The 21002-nt window shown below is 36.0% G+C and overlaps 2 protein-coding genes and 1 pseudogene across 2 annotated transcripts; all 3 read right to left on the reverse strand.

Moving 5' to 3' along the window:
- Positions 1–407: 407 nt before the first annotated feature.
- On the reverse strand, positions 408–769 carry LOC126967936 (histone H2B-like; annotated as a pseudogene).
- Positions 770–3001: 2232 nt separating this feature from the next.
- LOC126967931 (spidroin-2-like) lies at positions 3002–5109 on the reverse strand. The gene is made up of 2 exons (XM_050812631.1): positions 4969–5109; positions 3002–4242 (listed from the first exon to the last, which is right to left on the reverse strand). Exons 1-2 carry the CDS (start codon positions 4978–4980, stop codon positions 3115–3117), a joined length of 1140 nt encoding a protein of 379 aa, XP_050668588.1. The 5' UTR covers positions 4981–5109; the 3' UTR covers positions 3002–3114.
- An 8004-nt stretch (positions 5110–13113) lies between these two features.
- Positions 13114–14494, reverse strand: LOC126967932 (tetra-peptide repeat homeobox protein 1-like). Its single transcript, XM_050812632.1, has 2 exons — positions 14397–14494; positions 13114–14320 (listed from the first exon to the last, which is right to left on the reverse strand). The coding sequence occupies exons 1-2, from the start codon at positions 14406–14408 to the stop codon at positions 13316–13318; spliced, it is 1017 nt and encodes a 338-aa protein (XP_050668589.1). The 5' UTR covers positions 14409–14494; the 3' UTR covers positions 13114–13315.
- Between the last annotated feature and the right edge of the window lie 6508 nt (positions 14495–21002).

Below are 21002 nucleotides of genomic sequence, written 5' to 3' on the forward strand. Positions count from 1 at the left end.
CTGGAACAGCTGATGGTGACAGGCAAGATAGATGGCAGGCGTCCCAGAGGACGCAGTCTCACGAGATGGTCGGACCAAATACGATCTGCTGTAAGCATCAACTTCCATGATGCCCTTCATAAGGCTGAGGATCGCAAGAGATGGAGGGGAATCGTTCGGGAGAAACTGATGCAAGAGAAGTCACGACCCTCAGTAATGAGGAAAACGACGCGAGGAGGATCTAATTATTAAATTTTTTCCCCAAATTTTCTAAATAGATAAGTTAAACTTAGAAATTATGTAGTTGATACCAACTAAATGGATTGGTCCCAAGGAGTAACTTCTAAATAACCAATTAAATAACTTCAAATTTGTTTACTTTATATATACCTCGTACGTTAATTTATAATTAATATTAAATATCTTCTTCACTTCGAGCTCGTGTACTTGGTCACCGCCTTGGTGCCCTCGCTAACCTCGTGCTTGGCCACCTCACCGGGCAGCAGGAGGCTCACGCTCGTCTGCACCTGCCGGATTTGATCGTGGAACGCTTGTTGTAGTGCGCAAGACGGGACGCCTCGGCCGCGATATGTTCGAAGATGTCGTTCATGATGGACATGGCCTTCGACGAGATACCGGTGTCCGAGTGCACCTGCTTGAGCACTTTGTAGATGTAGATGGCGTAACTCTCCTTCCTCTTATACTTCTTCTTTTTCTTGTCTGTCTTCGAAATATTCTTCTGCGCCTTGCCGGACTTTTTCGCCGCTTTACCGCTCGTCTTGGGTGCCATGATGCAAGATCGAAGTAGGGTTTTTTTTAGGTTTCATTTAACTTAAAGCACATTTTCAATACTGCATGTAATACGACAATAATTAATCAATAAAATCAAGTCTCCACACTTAGTTAATTAAATTTTCTAGTCTTTTGCTGCTAGACTACCTATGAAAACAGGCCAGGTTTATTACTTTAGCTACAAGCAACGTCTAACACTCCCGCACACGCACACTAACACAAAGTGACATACAAATATGTCACTTTTGTTTGTGTGCGTGCATTGCTCAAAATAGAGGTTAAAAGTAAACCTCAATGTTTTCTTTTTCACAACTGTCTATCTAGACGTATAAATGAACTAAGTCTCCAGGTATCCCTACTAAAATTATAAATGTGAATGTAAGTTTGTTTGTTACGCTTTCACGCCTAAACCACTGAACCGATTTTGATGAAATTTACATTTTTACAAATTTAGTACGGAGATAGACTAGAGCGGAGATAGACTGGAGATAGAATTGCGAATAAATAAATGGAAGGGTTGAAATAGGGGACGGAAGTTTCTGTGAGAATTCATCGTTTTCAGAGATAAACCCATAAACTCTATATAGAATGTATGTCTAACTTGAGAAGTAGTTTTAGTAAACATTTGTTCAAACATTTTTTCAACATTGACCTATATGGGGATGAAATAGTATATTAAAGTTCTTAGGGAAATACTAAGAGACTATCCACAATGACAAGGAATATCCGCTGTATCATAAAAGAGCGCCAAGAGCAGAGGGAAGAGCTGTTTGTATGTGTATTATTTGAAAGTATCCTAAAAATGAAAATGCTGCCCAAAGTAACTATTCCACGTGGACGAAGTCGCGAGTAAAAGCTAGTAATAATATATAAACGCCTCTATCCGTTCTAGATCCGTGTGATCTATGTCATGGAGTGGCACGATGAAGTGGGCAGATATGTTTATACGTAATAAATAAATATTAGTATGAATAATGTGAAAGTCTGTTTGATAATTAATGAACATCTGAATTACTAATATAATCATTATATAAACTCACTATTGGGTCGTGTTAGTAAGTCTTTTGTTGGGCGATGTATATGCTTCTACAATATGGTCCCAGAAAATGTACAAAACAAATGTGTTACGAAATTTAAAAGAATTGTTAAAAAACGTTTGTGTGGGAAAAGTTACTATGGCATAAACGATTTTCTTAATGACACCACGGACTGGAAATAAACCGAACAGCCTCAGGCTCTTAAATTATAAGTGTTTATTGTACGATATCACATTGTAATCTATATTTTTATTCTTCTCAGGTCTGTGGCAGTCTCTTTTGAATGGGTGGTAGTTTTTGACGTTCAATAAGTGATTTTGAATAAAAATATTTGAATTTGAATTTATATGTTAACTAAATTTGTTTGTTTATATTACTAAAGCCAAAAGATGCCGTAACTAATACAATAAACTTCTTCTGTGTTACGTAAAAATGACCTCTTTCAATGTCTTAGAAAAGTTGCCGACGTGTGAACTTGTTGAGTTTATATCATTGTCTTAGTTAGGAACTCATTTAAAAAAAAGATTCTGCGTAGAAATTCTGTGTAATATAGTATATTATAACTAGTTGACCCGACAGACGCTGTTCTGTAGATAATAAAAAAATGCTGTTTTATGCGAATTTGTCAATAATATTTCAAAAACTTATTTTGAAAAATATACTCCCTGTCAATGGCGTTCTATATTATGTATAGAACGTCATTGCTCCCTGTTTTTAACTATAATTAAATTGTGTTACAGAAAAAAACAGTTGAAAAAGATTCTTGGACATTTTTTCCTAATAATCGCCGAAATTTGGTAATGGATATATTTTGACTGGATTTTCAGTTATAAGATATCAAATACCATTATACCAGTGGGAGGCTCATTTGCACAGGACGCCGTCTAGATTACCGCTATGGCACCTATTTTTGCCGTTAAGCAGTAATGTGTAAGCATTATTGTGTTTCGATCTGAAGGGCGCCGTAGCTAGTGTAATTACTGGGCAAATAAGACTTAACATCTTATGTCTCAAGGTGACGAGCGCAATTATTGTAGTGCTGATTAGAATTTTGGGATTTTCAATAATCCTGAGCGGCACTACATTGTAATGGGTAGAGCGTATAAAATTACCATCAGCTGAACGTTCTGCTCGTCTCGACCCTTATTTTCGTAAAAAATATTTAAGGTATATTGTTGAATGAAAGTTAAAAATAAAAACATGCATTTTATTGTAAAACTTAAAGTATGTACACCTAGTGACTATTAATATTTACATATTATATTCTATTGACTATTTGGCACGATCATGACTCTTGGTAGATTCTTCACCAGCAGCAGCTCTTCTTCTTGTAGTGGGTAACATGCTTGATGATGTGGAGAGGGTAGGGTTTCCATACAGCGACTGGCACTTCCACGGTTTTCTCGACTGGCACGTGGACTTTCTTAATAACTTCGTATGGTCTTTCAACGGGGACATGAACCTTCTTGATAACTTCGAACGGAACCTTGCGGATGACTTCGACTGGAACTGGCCTTTCGACCTCAACGTGATGTGTCTTATATACTGGGTAAGGGACGTGCTTAACGACATCGACGTGTACTGGGTAGGGTTGTGGAACAGGGACTCTTACTTCCTGGCGTACTGGGTAAGGAGCTGGCTGAGGAACGGCTACTTGGATATGACGAGTGATCTCAACGGGGACTCGGCGGACAACGTTCTGTACAACTGATTGGAGTTCGTATCTTGAGGAGCTGGCATCAGGACGTCCGACTGTCACAGTTGTTCCAATTACTCGTGGAGCGCCAACAGCTGTTGAAGTGCCAATGACAGTACCAGGTTGCCCAGGAGCTAGACCACCGTTGACATATCCAGGGCCAGAAAGATCAGCAGGGCCATTTAGAACTGGACCGCCAACAGCTGGAGCTCCGATACCGGGACCATTAAGACCTGGGGCGCCAAATCCTGGGCCACTAATACCTGGGCCTCCAAAAGATGGTCCTCCTAAAGCTGGACCTTCAAGAGCAGGGGCACCATTAGCTGGTCCGAAATCAGGGCCAGATAGACCAGGGGCTGGTCCAGATGCTCCAAAAGATTCAAGAGGACCGGAAGAAGAGATAGCATCGGCTGAGCTGAAACTGGAACTGCTGCTTACTACAGCTCCTCCATTAAAACTTGGGCCGTTGTTGTAAGCTGGTCCAGCGTTGTAGGGACCTGGCCCGCTCACTGGACCATGATCTTCGATGGATTCGACGTGTTCTTCATGTCCGCCATCCAATGGGCCTGGTCCACTCAAATCGACGATGGGAGGTGCTGGTGGTCCATATGATGATGAAGGTGGACCGTATGAAGCCGAGGGAGCGCTTAACGAAGAATCTACGTAGGAGTCTGATCCGTGGCCGTGCAATAATCCGGCGTTTGCTGTATAAGCTAGCGCGGATAAGAAGATTACCTTCTGAAACAAAAAAAAACAAATTTAAATTCTTAGATCATTAGTTTTACATAGTTTGAAAAGGTTAATTTTACATCAGATCCACGTTTTAAGTCTATGATCATGCATTGGCTGGTGAAATTTCTGGGCAATTGAGATATAACATCTTATGGATAAGGTGACGAGCACAATATAAGCGCTGCTAAAAGTATGAGAGTGCTAAAGTACGAGAATCCTTAGCAGAACTTTCTTTTTTTTAGAAAATAAGGGATGAGACGAGCCGGACGTTCAGCTGATGGTAATTGCCGCTCAGGATTCTTGAAAACCTTAAATATTCTGAGCGGCACTACAACTGCGCTCGTCACCTTGAGACAAGATGTTAAGTCTCATTTGCCCAGTTATTTCACTAGCTACGTACATAACTGCTTCACGGCAGAAATAGGCGCCGTTGTGGTACCCATAATTTAGCTGGCATTGTGCAAAGGAGCCACTGGTAAATGAGGACAAGACGTATCACTCACCATCACACGCTATTACGAAAAATATAGTAAATATAACGACGGATTATTTACATTTATACAATAACGTATAGTTTTTATATATTTAAGAGTAACAGATAAAAATATAATAATATTTCTTATGGAATCGGAATCAAGTAAGTTTGCACTTCTGTCAAATGTCATATTGACAAATGAATGCACCGATACTATTCACGATTAAATGATATTTTTCTGTATAAATAACACTTACTAAAAATGCCATGGCTTGTAGCTAATCGCCAAAAGCCAGCTCAGTGGAGCTTGTGTTGTCGCTACTGAAGTCGAGAGGTGTGTGATTTGATAACCAAACGATGCCAGATATTTATACAGCTCATATACAGATACATTTCCATATGAATACATTAAAATGTGTTGGTATCGTTACACAAAATTTCGGGCTAAATTCGAGGATATATTTAACTTGTCTTAATAGTCACAAGTTTAGATACATTTTAGATTAAAATCAAAGTCAAATATAAAATATATATATAAACTAGCTGACCCGACAGACGTTGTTCTGTAAATAATAAATAAAATACTGTTTCTTTATGAAATTGTCAATAATATTTCATAAGATCAAGAATTACTTCGTAAAATATGTTTCCTGTTGTTATAATGAAATTGTTTCACAGCAGAACTGTCAAACCGTGCGTCAATAAATTCTCCCATAGAAAATATGTCCATACAAAACAAATATTGGAATTAAAAATAATTATGGGTCTCAAATCGAAATAAAAACTATCCTATCTCTCAAGTTGGACTAAACTGCACTCGATGAAGTAATCCCCATTAAAATTCGTTCATTAGTTTAGGAGTCCATCGCGGACAAACAACGTGTCATGTAATTTAGATATATTAAAATATATATAATTATATAATATAGAAATAAACTCTATTGAACTAGGCTTAAACTAAGCGCTTTAGAATCGTCACTAAATATTTCTCTTAAATTACTGAATCAACTATATGTTCGGAAAAAGTAAAACTCGTGAGAAGAACATACAAGAAACTCAACGGCCACTCTTTTCAATCAATATAGGTAGTATTTTATTGGAAAGAGTGGCCGTTGAGTTTCGTCTAAAATATATTAACTTTGATATGCCAAATAGAGTTTATTTATGGCTGCTTGGACCTTTTTATTTTTATACAAAGTAAATAAAATAATGTACGATCTCTATAAATTAACCTTTGATCAATTGCATATTATTTCATAATTGCTTTAGTATATTACAAAGGTTATATATTATAATATTATGAATGAATTAGAAAATATATCTCACTATAATTTACATCATACAGTTATATCACAGATGTTAAGAACAATATTATCACCTTAGATTTTTACATGTCTAGATAGAGTCTCTTGCTGTAAGACAACCGATAAAAACAGGCCAGGAATATTAGTTTAGTGCGTGACAAGCTAAGTCTTACACTCGCGATTTGTATGACACTTTGTGTTAGTGTGCGTGAATTGCTCAAATTTATTTTTTGTTTTCACAGCTGTCATTGACTATCTAGACGTTTATATGTACTAAGGTTATCATTATCCACAACAAAAATAAACCAAATTAGGCTGAAATATTTATTATTGAAGATATTTACGATCTGATTTTGAATTTGCATAAGAAATGCACTACAAAACAATCAGTTGTTGCTATTTAATTAACGATTATAGTGTTGTACTAAATAGTAACTACTACTATATTTTCACAAGTTTAAAGAAAGCCAAAAAAGTTGATATAAACGCTATTATAAAACTACATTAAATAAGTTTATAGAATGACACCGTGTAAAACGAGGTGTTTAATGAACTAAATTAATTAATCAGAAATAAATTTAATCCTCTTGTGGTTCAACTTTTCATAATAGGCTATTGGTATTATGTAGGATTGGTATACATAAGTGCTTGAATATGAACTATTAACGGCTTTCCTAAATATTTTTGCTTGAGGGTTATTTGGATTTGAGACTTAGCTAATGTATAATGTCCAAATGTTTTCAGTTTTCTTTAGTGTTAATTCCGCCAATATTTGTCTTTTAAACAATTCGGCACGTGTTTCGCCGCTACACGAGGCATCCTCAGGACATGTGTACTCGCCAAAATCTGGCACGAGACTGTTTAAAAGACAAATATTGGTGGAATTAACACTAAAGAATACTCAAAACATTTGGATAATGTATAATCTACTATAGGTAGGTGTATAATCAACGCCAGAGCATTATTTAATTTGTGTTGCCTGTGAGTAGGGACCCTGTGTCCCTGCGGACATTGCAATCCTTTTCGGATCTATTTATGCCTATTCATGCTGCAATATTTAGAGGATTATTTAGAGGAAATCTTCCCCAAATCAAATAAAAATAATAATATTGACACACTTGTACAAAGATTATCTTGCCCCAAACTAGGCATAGCCTGCGCTATGTATTGCAAGACTACGATATATTTAATACTATATATTTTCCAAGACTCGAAAACAAATATCCATATTCATCATATTAATGTTTGCTCCTACCGGGTTTTGGAACCTGGGGCCTCTAGTAACTATGCTACTGACCCTGCCCACTAGGGCAGGGTCACTAACTATTAAGCTATATGGGTCGTTATGTTTCCATAAAGCTAATAATGTCCTGGGTTTGAATTCTGTTGGATGTTCATTTTAACCAATCTGGGAGAACATGAACTACTCTGCACAAAATGGCCACTGTATTGCATTTGCATTTCCTTGGATTCGACTAGGCTTTTCGGAAACTATTAATTGAGACTAATTGAGACAGTTTTATGTAAAAGTTTGTTTATTCTGCAGTGGTGAATATTAGTTCTGCTTACTACTCTTTTCTGGAATGTGTATAAAGATAAAAAAAAAAATATCACGTTCTGAGAAGGTTTTTGGATGTCTTTGACCCTTGGTTCTCTTCTAGGTACTTCGCTCTGATTTCTGGCCAGAGGTTCGAGCATACTTTGCCCTGTGCTTCCCCGAAGCATAAAAAGAATAGGAAAGTCCCAGGCCTAAGGGCGCTGTAAGAGGCGACTTAGGGCATTCACCAGTGGGGGGCTTCTTTAAACAGGATGCCGGCTAGATCATGGGTAGCACAACGGCGCCTTTTTCTGCCGTGAAGCAGTAACGTAAGCATTACTGTGTTTCGGTCTGAAAGTGTAGTGAAATTACTGGGCAAATGGGACTTAACATCTTGACGTCTAAATGTCGCAAGGTGACGAGCGCAATTTTAGTGTCTCTCAGAATTTTTGGGTTTTTATGGAATCCTGAGCGACACTGCATTGTAATGGACAGGGCGTATCAAATACCATCAGCTGGTATCCTGCTCGTCTCATGCCTTATTGTCTCTCTCTCAAATAGCCTTCAATACATCTCTTGATTACTGAAGTCCAAATCGAGTCGATAAGCGGCATTATTCACATTCAATCAGTTCGTCATCTAAGCGTTTGCCCTCACTTACAAAAAAAAAATGGATTCATAACATCTAAAATACTAGAAGCTATTATACAAGTCTTGCCAAAGATTATATATTATACAACTAGTGTTTACGGTTAACCTTATTACCTAAAAAAGCGAGCTTTGTTTGCGGTCATCGTGAAATAGATGACGAATCTAATATGGTAATAGGATTTTCCTACTTGTGAATAAGTAAACTATGTAAATATGTAGTACGCATAATTGTCATTAAGATTATTACATCAGTTATGTGCTACGTGATAAGTGTAGGTCATAACGGTCTTCAGGGAAACCGGTTATTTTGCTATTATATAAAATGGATGCCTGATTCGTCATCGCTTCACTGAAAGTTCTGGAATGTTTTAATACTATCTGAAATGAGTGACCACAGTTTTCGAGTTTTAAAAACATATTTGTAAATGTGTAATCCGTCTGTTTGTTTTGGCTGATCTCCGAAACAGAAAGACCGAAGAGACTAGCAGTTAGCTCAGTTAGCTTACTGAGGGTCGTGACTCCCCCGCTGTATCAGTTTCTCGCGTACGATTTCCCTCCATCTGCCACGATGTGGGCATGAAGGGCATTGTGGAAGTTGATGTTCAGAGAAGATCGTATTTGGTCTGACTATCTCGTGAAACTGTTTCCTCTGGGACGTTTGCCATCTACCGTGCCTGTCACCATCAGCTGTACAAGATTGTGACCCTCTACACGAGCAATATGTTCGAAGAATTCCAGCACGCTAGGAAGGCATATAGAGGAAAGTCTAGTTTTGACATTAAGCTCTCTCAGAATAGACACATTGGTGCATAAGGCGGTCCATGTAATCTGTAGCATTTTTATCTAGCTCCACATTTCGAAGGCGAAAGTATAAGGATTACGAGCTATTAAATTAAAACTTAACAACATTTGAACAATATTTAATTAATTTAACTTAAAATTAATTAAATGGACAAATTGAAATATAATCGAAGGTGTGGGCTTAGTTAGTAACCAATAACTATACACTAAAATTTTTACAATGTACTAATCTGAGCATAGTAAGCATAAACTATACCATACATAACACAAACATACCGTGTGTATGATCAGAAAATGTAAGAGTTACGAAAGATTTTAAAAGAATATATATTCTTATATTACGACGGTTTCTTTTGTTTAGTCAAGTCAAGTTCAAGTCAGTTAATTTGTAGTAAAATGATCCTACCAATATTGGAAATGTATATCGCTATGATATAATTGTATTTTGCAAAGTAACATATTCAACTGATTTAAAATACTTTTATTAAAAAGTGCACGGCTAAGATTTATATAGGAATCGAACTATTTTTTTTTATGTTGGTTCACAACTTTTTTTATTTGTGTTTCGAAACTTTTATATCTTTGATCTTTATATGAGATTTTTTATATTTTTGATGATATTTCATTTCTTTTTTAAGTTATCTGAGAAAATTAATTAAATTGTATTAGAAAACTTAAGCTTTTTTGTTTTCTTAGGACCTGCACTATTTACCAAGAGGAATTTATGTCCTAAATTAATACTCAATCTGTAAAAACATCTTTATTGATTTATGTTGTGAGAGTGAGAACAGGAATCTCAGGTCTCTTTCGTATTGACTTACAAAGCGTGCTAGTGAGAAGATCATCTCTAACGGAGATACATCAAGATAGAAAAGGAAAGCGAATCTTTTGTTACTGTAACCGATTTTGATTGACAAGTCGGCAAAATCAGCCACGCTCTTTAGTATTAACGCACACATTAACAATGCTATCTATAAACTAACTATTCGCTAGTAGGTATATGCTAACCCCCTTATTCCTAATAGTCTGCTAACTTAAAGCATTGCTAATTCTCACTCTGCCTTCTTCTATTGACCTAAGCCAGAATGAGAAAAAACACTCCTTAGCGGCTGTTTAAAGTTGGCGGACCATTATGACCCCTTATTCATATAAAGTAAGTACGTAAGTCTATGTTTTAACATAATGTAACCTTACAGTAAATTTCTAAATATATAATTAAAAAACATAAGAAAACCTATTCACATAATTATCGAGCCGATAGCTTTAATTTTGCAAGAAGCCATAAAATTAACATTTTATACTAATACGAGTTATACTTTTGATTTGTCGTCTTCAGTTACGTAAATTAATTTATGGCCTGACCCTTCCTTGTGCAACTCTATGGTCTATTTCTTTAAACCAGTTTTTACAATCGGTTTCACCTGGCCGATAGAAATTCTTATTTATGAATTTTAATATATCGTTTGACCGATATTCTAATTCCTTCCGGTTCATGTCGACTTGCGTTGCGTAACACGATAACCATTATTAAGTCGGGTGTGTTCTATCGTTCTCAAAACTTGTTGGCTAAATTTTATTTAACCGGTTTGTTCTACAACTATATTATTTCATACTGTGTCCGTAACAGCGTTAGGTTAAGTGTTAAGCAGTGGGAGGCTCCTTTGCGCTGGATGCCGGCTTGATTATGGGTACCACAACGGCGCCTATTTCTGCCCTGAAGCAGTAATGTGTAAACATTACTGTGTTTCGGCCTGAAGGGCGCCGTAGCTAGTGAAATTACTGGGCAAATGAGACTTAACATCTTACGTCTCAAGGTGACGAGCGCAATTGTAGTGCCACTCAGAATTTTTGGGTTTTTCAAGGATCCTGAGCGGCACTGTTTTGTAATTTGCAGGGCGTATCAATTACCATCAGCTGTATGTCCTGGTCGTCTTGTCTCTTATTTTCATAAAAAAAAGTGTAACAAACGAAAGCGGACCAACGCGTTGTTTTAACATTTGACGACCTCTACTAAGCTAGAGTCCCGGGTTCGAATTCCGGTAGGTGCAATAATTTATATGATGAATATAGATGATTGTTTCCGAGACATGGATGTTTATTTGTATTTATGTATGTTTAAGTAAGTATATTGTATTAAATATATCGTTGTCTTGTACCCATAGTACAGGCTATGCCTAGGGAAGATAATTTGTGTAAAAGTGTGTCAATATTATATTATTATTTAGGCTTTCGTTACAATAGAATGCAATACGCCTGTGTGGTAAAAGTTAGTATAACATAAATGATACCCTGAGAATGATTCTTTAAAAATAAAAGGTGAAAAAAATAAGACAAAGTTTCTTTGATGAGAGATAAGCAAACCAATTAGGATATCATCCTCAACATCTGGACGGGTGGCGTTCTCCCACAGTACGGTTTTCAATGAACTTTCTTCCACATACCACAAAGCTGGATTGAGCTTCCTTGTGCGGTGTTTCCGGAAGGACGACATATTGTAAGGTAAGGGTAAGGGTATACCCTTATATTAACCCACCAATCTTACCTTACAATTACTTTCAAAAAGAGCGCGTACACCTTCCTTAAAGCCCGGCAACGCTCCTGTGATACATCTGGTGTTGCAAGAGAATGTGGGCAGCGGTGATCACTTAACACCAGGTGATCCGTGCGCTCGTTTGTCCCCCGTCAGACGTCAGATATCGAATTATGAATTTGAACCGCGATTGAATTGTACCATGTTTCTTGAGAAACGGACAATACATCATTCTATCAACTGCAAAGTATATTACATACTGCAGAACAATAAAGTCCACTTATTGCTAGTCCGCATACAAAGAACTTTGGCGAACGAATGCCAGCTAAGCAGTGTCCCTTCAAACAAACTTCTATAGACACGTTACACACTTCTGGTGTGTGGCCGTCACGTGGCTTATTGCGGACAGTAAAAAAAAAATACATGAAATCATTACAAAAGAAAAAATTGCCAATGACCGCTTTCTATATTTAAATCTCTTTACCGTCAAATATGTGAATATTTGACAGGATGTAATTGAATCAAAATTAATTTCTTTAGTTACCCATATCCGTAATATTATGATAATAATTTGTGAATTGTTGTAAATAAGTATTAAAACTGATAACAGTTATATTGAAAATCCAATTGATTTAAACTCATAAACTTGTATACTTCAAAATGTTGGTATTTTTCATGTAATACAGCCCATCAAATATTTTTTTATTGTTCATTCAAAATAATTTTCAATAAAAACGACGTCCTAATATATTTGTTTCAAAAAACAAACATAATGCTTGTAAATTTGTGAGGCTATAAAGTTTTATCTTCTGACGTTCAGTCCTACAGCTGACAGTTTTATGTGACACCTCTCGCTATACAAATACTGTTTCTTTTGTTCCATAGCGTTCGTTATATGTGGACCTGCCTTAGATGTATTTAGGTCGCTCTTTATTAACTTTATTGACAACCCATATAAGTGGCAATTAAAAGTATAACCTTCACTGTAATTAAACAGAAAATCTAACAACATCCATTCATTATTTTTCATGTATTTCACACCATTAAAAACACTATTCATAATTATATCATTACGTATTAAAATATAATTCACATGGGAAGAGTAGTGAGCGTTGAATATTCCGATTAGGACTTATATAAATAAATGATTAATTAATGAAATCCGATGAGACACTTTCTAGTGAGGTAACTAATAGGTGCCACTCATGAATAAAAAATGCAACCAGGTTTTTTATCTATTAATAATAATTATGTTCTATGTTTACTTATTGAAATATTTTAGAAATGAACACTTCCATAATAGTGATGTAAATAGCTATATTTGCATGGTTTTTTATCTAATTAGTAATATAATTAATTATGCATTAATGAAATCCACATATTATTATGAATATCATTTTATTTAAAATTCTACTTCTTAATTATAATAATCAGTTAAATTTAAAAATTTTATTAAATTAAGATTGAAATGTAAGTAACTTGCTCACTTTTAGAATGTTTACTTAAGGATAACTGCATGATTAGAATGATTACTGCTATAATTTGAAAAAAAATGTTCGGGAATATATAGAAAAAAATATTCTTTGGATAATCGTTTTATTGATGTAATAAATCTAAATATCACTATTTACAAAACAAAAACATAACAGATTAAACAATTCATAAACCTAAATTAATGACTTAGTTATCACCCTAACATGGCAGCCTCTCGATGAGCTTACAGATTGATCTACAAATATTTACAGGAGCGTAGAGATTATTGATTCTGTCTGGAATGGTCTTTACCATTGGGACCAGCCGTTACCGTGTCCGTAACCTTGGGCGTACCCATGACCGTGGCCGAAGCTAGGACCGTGGCCGAAGCTGTGCCCGTGGCTGACGTGGGCTTTGTGGTGGACGGTCTTCACAACGGGTACTGGGTAGGTCTTCACAACGTGGACTGGGACCTTGATCAACTTGAGGATGGGAACCTCGACGATCTTCTCAACTGGCACTGGGTGGTCGACAGGCACGTGAATTACCTTCTCAATTGGGATCTTAACAATCTTCTCCACTGGATATGGTACTGGCTTGTCAACATTCACGTGCTGAATCTTCACAACAGGAACGGGTACGTTTCTCACAACTGGAACTTGGACGGGGTAGGGTTGGGGAAATGGCACTTGCACGGTCTGTGGGACCGGGACTGGGATCGGCTGAGGGACTCTGTGTGTCACTTCCCTGAGAACTTGGTATGGCTCGTCGCGCACACGATACTGGATTGGCGCTCCGTTATTATTGGCCAGTCCATGGATCTCGTCGATAACAGGTGATTTTGGGCCAACTGGAGGGGATTGTCCACCCAAGAAAGCTCCCGGAAGAGCAGCATCTACTCCAACAGGGGGAGCTACAGCAACTCCTCCGAAACCAGGTCCCGTCAATCCAGGGCCACCTAATGGGGCTCCGGCAAGACCAGGGCCGCTAACTGCAGCCTCAGTAAGGCCACTAGCTCCAAAACCTCCGTTGTATCCAGAAACACCTCCGCCAATGAATCCATCGCCTGAATATGTTGCTGAGGGGAGCGATCCAGCTGGGAAGGAGCTAGGCGCGAAGCTAGATTGTACTCCAATGTTTGATGCGGAGTAGCCATGCGATGAAGCATATCTTGATGAGGCTGCGTATGCACCAGGAGCTGATAAACTAGGCAGAGGTGCTGGTGCCAAGCCGTGGTCTAATGAATGATCATGACCATGAAGAATACCAGCGTAACTGGTGCTCAAGAGAATAGCTAACGTAGTCAATTTAGTCTGTAAACAAAAATCACCTATTAGATTGATATCATAATACTATTAAAAATACAATTAATATATTTAAATAACTTACAATGGTAGCCATTTTGTTTAGCTAATCGCTGGCTACGAAAAAGTTGTTTCTTCAACAACTACCTAAGCTTGAATGTGTGATTTAAGAATATTTCTCCAAACTTATATACATCAGTCACTTTGCTGAGAGCTTGATCAACTTTTGAGAGTGACCGAATAAGCACAATATGTTTTTTCTTTCTCTAACGGGCGAATTATGCATGAATAAATTCTACGAGGTGTTACTTAACAGTTTGTCCTACTGACAAAATTTAGTAGCAGATGGTAGCTAAGTGCGATAATGAATTATTTCAACGTAAGGCGATGTTTGATAGGTATATTAATGTTAAGTAATTTTGTTTATTACACTAATTCTAGTTCATAAAATCGCCTAGCATACAGTATTTTCCTATTTTTGAGTGTAATTACATTTTTTTTAAATTATCATCATCATCTATATTTTGCATCAACCGTCTATATTTTTGAAAAGTTAATCTATAATTGTTTCTGTAGTTATTGTTCAGTAATATAAAAAACAACTTTCAAAAGAGTAAAAGGTATAAAGGCATTTATTTTATCAAAATTGACTTCTTTTAAAAACTCTTTTTGATGTCATTTCTAATATACTAGATAATACTACCGCTTCGGAAACAAATGGTGCACTGAAAGAGAAGAAGAGGCGTGAGAAACTCTCCTAGCATTCTTTTTTTGCGCCTACATTCTTTTTTTCCCCCAAACAAGCATGTCACTAGTATCATCGAGCCCTCACCACATGGCAATAAAATTTAAAATGACATCCCAAATGAAATTAAAAATAAATAGAAGCCTTCTTTATTTAAAAGAGACCTTAAATTTTTTTTTGTTATAGAATGCTTTACCCGAATATTGAAATTATACTAAGTGTGAGAATTAGTTATAATATTCTTAGATAACATAGAAATAAATAATTATACTAAAATAATAATAATAATAATTGTTTGTAATTGTATTATCTGTATTCTAACTGTCAAATATTATTTGATTTAAAACTTATTTATTTTATATAAAAAAAATCTTCTTTTTTATGAAAGTAAGGGACGAGAAGAGAAACATTGCTGTGCCCTTGCAGGGCGTCTCAGAATACAGAATGTATTCTGAGCTTGATTCCAAAATGAATGCCTCAGGCCTGAGAAGAATGGGCGCAACAAACTCATTCAGCTAGTTAATGCAAGACAATCTAGGAAACGGTGTCTAATACAGTAAATAATTACAGCGGTTTGTTTTATATAAACGAATCATAAGTCTCATACGATTTAAGATGAGAAATGTACATGTAGATTGTTATTAAAGGCTATTGAGGATATTGAGGTTATTATGAGAGGCGGTTAATGCGATCCAACAACCCGAAAATGCGATGTGATTCTAGACGTTGTTCAGGAATACTGGAACAATTGTTTTTCACAATTGTTCCGAAGAATGCAAAAGTCAATAAATACATAGTCAAAGGATATCATTCAAAAAACAACAAATACGAGTATATAATAATACTAGCTGACCCAGCAAACGTTGTATTGCTGATATTAAAATCGCGATACAAAAGTAACTGTTGATCGTAGATGGGTGAAAATTTGAAGTTGTATGTATTTTTTAATGCTGACTCATAATCAAACAAACTTAAAAAAAATGTCAAAAAAAAAAAACAATTCGTGTATGTTGTCCGATTCTCAGACCTACCCAATATGCACTCAAAATTTCATGAGAATCGGTCAAGCCGCTTCGGAGGAATTCAAAGTTTCAACACCATGACACGAGAATTTTATATATAAGATAACATGTGGCATTAAGGAGAATTTTAGAAAATTACATGTAAGGGTTAACATTCATATTATATTTGTTATTGTAAAAGTAAATTTAACACCTCAATATTATTCATGTGCATTGATTGTGACAAAAAAAATTGTTTCAAATTTCCATTTAGTTTTACGAATAATAATAATAAACTTTCACATTTCATCTGAAATAGTAAACTAGCTAAATGAATATTTGTCGTTCGAGATAGAATCGCAAAATGCAGGTTATATAATTGATTTAGTTAACTTTACCGACAACTCTTTGAAGATATTGTGGGCGCCGCGTTGAGAACTGTAGGCGCCGTTGTGGTAATAACCTAGCCGGCATCCTGTGCAAAGGACCACCCCACTGGTGATTGTTCTTCTTCTTCTTCGTCGGATTACTCTTGACAGAGCAGTCGTGGTCACGTCGAACGGCGAACGATTCTACGCCAGTTATCCCTGGCTGTTGCTTCTCTGGCACATGTGTTGAAGGTAGTATTGGTTAGGGCTTTGATTTGGTCTGTCCAGCGCATAGGGGAGCGTCCTCTTGAACTACTGCCGTTGACCCTTCCCTGAACAACAAGTCTCTCTATGGCATGCTCTCCACGTCGAGGGATATGTCCGCAATATAAGATACGGGCTCTGACTATAGATGAAAGCCTTTCTTTCACCTTGAGTTCTTCAAGTATCGAGGTGTTTGTGCAGCGTTGTGTCCAAGATACTCATATCATTCGTCTCCAACACCACATTTCTAGTGCGTCAATCCTTTGTCTCTCTCGTTCTTTGACTGTCCATGTTTCGGCACCATATAGTGGTAATGGTAATGGTAGAAGCGTTATTATTTCTATATATGAGGCTTTCATAAACTCATACGTTACTTTGGCGGAATGTGAGCACATATTCTCGTGATGAAGGACGACTTTTCAAACCACGTTTTCGAACAAACATTACCAAAAACTCTATTGGGCAACTTAAATTGAATCTTCTGGAAAACCCCTAGTTTCCTATATATAATAACTTTTCAAATTAACGATTGCAATCACCTCACCGTTCACAATTTTGTGTTTTAAAATTTTGTGTCTTGCTTCTCGTATCACTTTTTATTTAAATCTAATATATAAAATTCTCGTGTCATGGTGTTAAACATTGAACTCCTCCGAAACGGCTTGACCGATTCTCATGAAATTTTGAGTGCATATTGGGTAGGTCTGAGAATCGGACAACATCTATTTTTCATCCCCCTAAATGCTAAGGGTGGTCCACACGATTTTTTTTTTTATTTTCTTGACATTTTTTTTTAAATTTGTTTGATTATGAGTTAGCATTAAAAATACATACAACTTTAAATTTTCACCCATCTACGATCAACAGTTACTTTTGTATCGCGATTTGAATATCTGCAATACAACGTTTGCTGTGTCCCCTTATCTAAGAATTATTGTATTATCTTCATTGAGTATAACGTTATTAGTTTTAAGAAACAATGATTTACAAGCACTACGTACTCAAATAATTAAAGATATTTATTTTTACCCGTAGGACACAAAGTGGTACTTGGGTATGTCAATACCAAGAAAAGTGAAACATCTTACATCATGTCATGTCAAAACTTACCGTCTACTGGGAAAAGAACTCCAAAGAAAAGCCCAGCACAACATTAATACAATATTGAGTCTTGTGTATAGGGACGAAGTCGCGGGCATCTCAAAGTGACGGAATTTTGGGTTAAAGAATCTCGTACTATACAAATATATAAATCATTTTCATTCATAATATTCATTCAAACTACAAAATACGTCTAACATTTGTTTGTTTTGATTAATCGACGTAGAAAACAAGAGTCAGCCGGCGCGGTAAGAAAGCGAATCGCACGCAATATAATCTGTATAATCTTGGACATATATCACGTTTAATTAACAAATTAATTAATGGATGTCAACGTATCTATTTAAATGAAATACTTTTTAAGGTTTAAGACGCCTGTAACTATAATTTTACATAAGGTTTTGGGTAAAAGTTAGATATTTTATACCTTTGCAAGCTCACATTTTCAATGGGACTAACACGCGTTTTAATAGTTAAAACTTAGATAATTTATACGTCTAGACAGAGCCTCATGCTGTTAAGCAACGCATGATATCATGCCATGGTTTTTAGTCTTCATTACAACTACGTTTTACACTCGCGATACGTCAGTCACGTTGCTACAAAAATAGGTCAACTGTTTGCCGTTTCTTATTCGACGTGTGAGCTGTCACAATCGTATAAACCATAATATTTGCCATAAAAAACATAACTTCTAAAAAACATTATCTCGCAACTCATGTCTTCTACCGTAAAAAGATGTTAGATCCATGTAATAAATACCAAGTCGGTCAATTTATTTAGTCCCTACATCCATCTGTCTTAAATTATTACGAAATTATCTAACACTAGCTGACCCGACAGACGTTGTTCTGTATATAATAAATAAAATAATGTTTTTATATAAATTTGTCAATAATATATCATAACATCAAGAATTACTTCGTAAAATATGCACCCTGCTGTCGTAATGAAATTGTTTCACAGCAGAACTGTCAAACCGTGCGTCAATAAATTCTCTCATAGAAATTATGTATGGACACATCAAAAGAAAAACAAATTTGTTGTTTTTATTCACCTTTTAAACCTTCTCTGGACTTCCACAAATAATTCAAGACCTAAATTTTCCAAATCGGTCCAGCCATTCTCTAGTTTTAGCGAGACTAACGAACAACAATTCATTTTTATATATATAGATAACATCATCTTACAGTGACCATATCAATATTAAAAATCTTTTGTTTTAAATAAATAAATTAACTCGGCCATATTTGAAGTTTTTGAAGTTGAAGTGGGCCGAAAGTGGCCTGAACTGCTTCGGCCGTGCCTATGATCTAAGCCTTAGAAGTATTTTATTAAAGAATACACGGTGTCCACGTAATTTGTTACAATCGTTTTTTTTTATGAAAATAAGGGACTAGACGAGCAGGACGTCCAGCTGATGGTAATTGATACGCCCTGCCCATTACAATGCAGTGCCGCTCAAGATTCTTGAAAAACCCCAAAAATTCTGAGCGGCACTACAACTGCGCTCGCTCACTTGAGACATAAGATGTTAAGTCTCATTTGCCCAGTAATTTCACTAGCTACGGCGCCCTTCAGACCGAAACACAGTAATGCTTACACATTACTGCTTCACGGTAGAAATAGTAGCCGTTGTGGTACCCATAATCTAGCCGGCATCCTGTGCAAAGGAGCCCCCCACTGGTAAACCGTATTTATGTATTTATGTAGAGTATCATATCTTTCACAGTGAAGAGCGCAATTGTGATGACGCCCACAATTTTGGGCTCAAGAATCATGAGCGGCACTGGTTTGTAATGGAAAGGGAAAACTTACCACCGTAACATCATGCTCGTCTCGTCACTTTTTCTTAAAAAAAAACATAAACAATATGTTATGTTTTTAAAGTGATAACCCTTACTTCTAGGATTAATACACAAATAAAATTTTAAAAACAAAATTTTATGAACGATGCGGGACTCGAACCAACGAACTCCGGCTTTCCGTGCCGGTGCTCTTCAAATTTTATTTGTGTATTAATCCTAGAAGTGAAGGTTATCACTTTAAAAACATAACACAATATTTAGATTTACAAGAGCGACATCTCAAGTCAATTTCCTAATATGCAAATATTGGGGTTGAGCAGGTTATCAACTGTAAAGTAGATATTGTTGATGAAGCCACAACCTGAGAGTTGAACAAAGCAAACAAGATTTTATAACGATACCTTACTCGAACGGTTGGCTCAATTGCTTAGAGCACCGGCACGGAACGCCGGAGGTCGTGGGTTCGAGACCCGCATCGTTCATAAAATTTTGTTTTTCAAATTTTATTTGTGTAAAAAAAAACATGCCAATAAAATACATAAACGCCTTCATCTTCTGCTTGGATGTTGTAATGAGGTGGTGATCATTGTATGATTGATCGGGTGCCAGTTGAGAAGTTTCCGTCCGCTTGGTTTGCAAGTGAAAGTGTAGAATAAGTCTTATCTATAGGAGCACGTAGATTATCACATGGAGCCGGTTTCGTTTATGTGCCCGGGTTTGGTAGCTACGCAATAATTAGAGGTTTTAAGAATGTAAGTAAAAGGAAAATTACAAAGTCTCTGCCTTAGATCATTTGAAAAAAATTGAGTTTAGAGCTAACCTCTATTTTCTACAATTCACACAAACTAATACAAAGTGTTATACAAATCGCGAGTGTAAGACACAGCTTGTCACGCACACTAAACTAATATTCCTGGCCTGTTTTTGTCGGTCGTCTAACAGCAATAGACTATCCAGACGTATAAATTATGTAAGATCTCTGCTTACATGCAACCCAAGAAATAAAATCAAAAATAATTATTTTTAAAACACACTAAATAAACCACCACGACCTCTTTGCAAAAAGCATTTTTGTTGAATAATAATTGTAAGATAGAAAAAGAAAAATGCAATGAAATTACACTTTAAAAGTTTAAGCGAGAAACTCATCGCAATTCTGTTAAATAAACAATTTGCAAATTGTTTTAATAACAATACTTACATGTAAAGTGGTGGATCAAAAATACCCAAACATAAATAAATTAATTAATTAACAAAATGTATATTAATATAATAACAACAAGAGTTATTGAGTACCATAAGTGCATTCAACTCGCCATCACAAAATATCATTTCCTTGCTAAATGTTTTATTTTATATTTTTTTTGCATAAGTGCAAATAAGAATAATAAAGAACTTTATATT

This window comes from Leptidea sinapis, chromosome 14 (genome assembly GCF_905404315.1).
Source record: "Leptidea sinapis chromosome 14, ilLepSina1.1, whole genome shotgun sequence".
NCBI classification, from domain to species: domain Eukaryota; kingdom Metazoa; phylum Arthropoda; class Insecta; order Lepidoptera; family Pieridae; genus Leptidea; species Leptidea sinapis.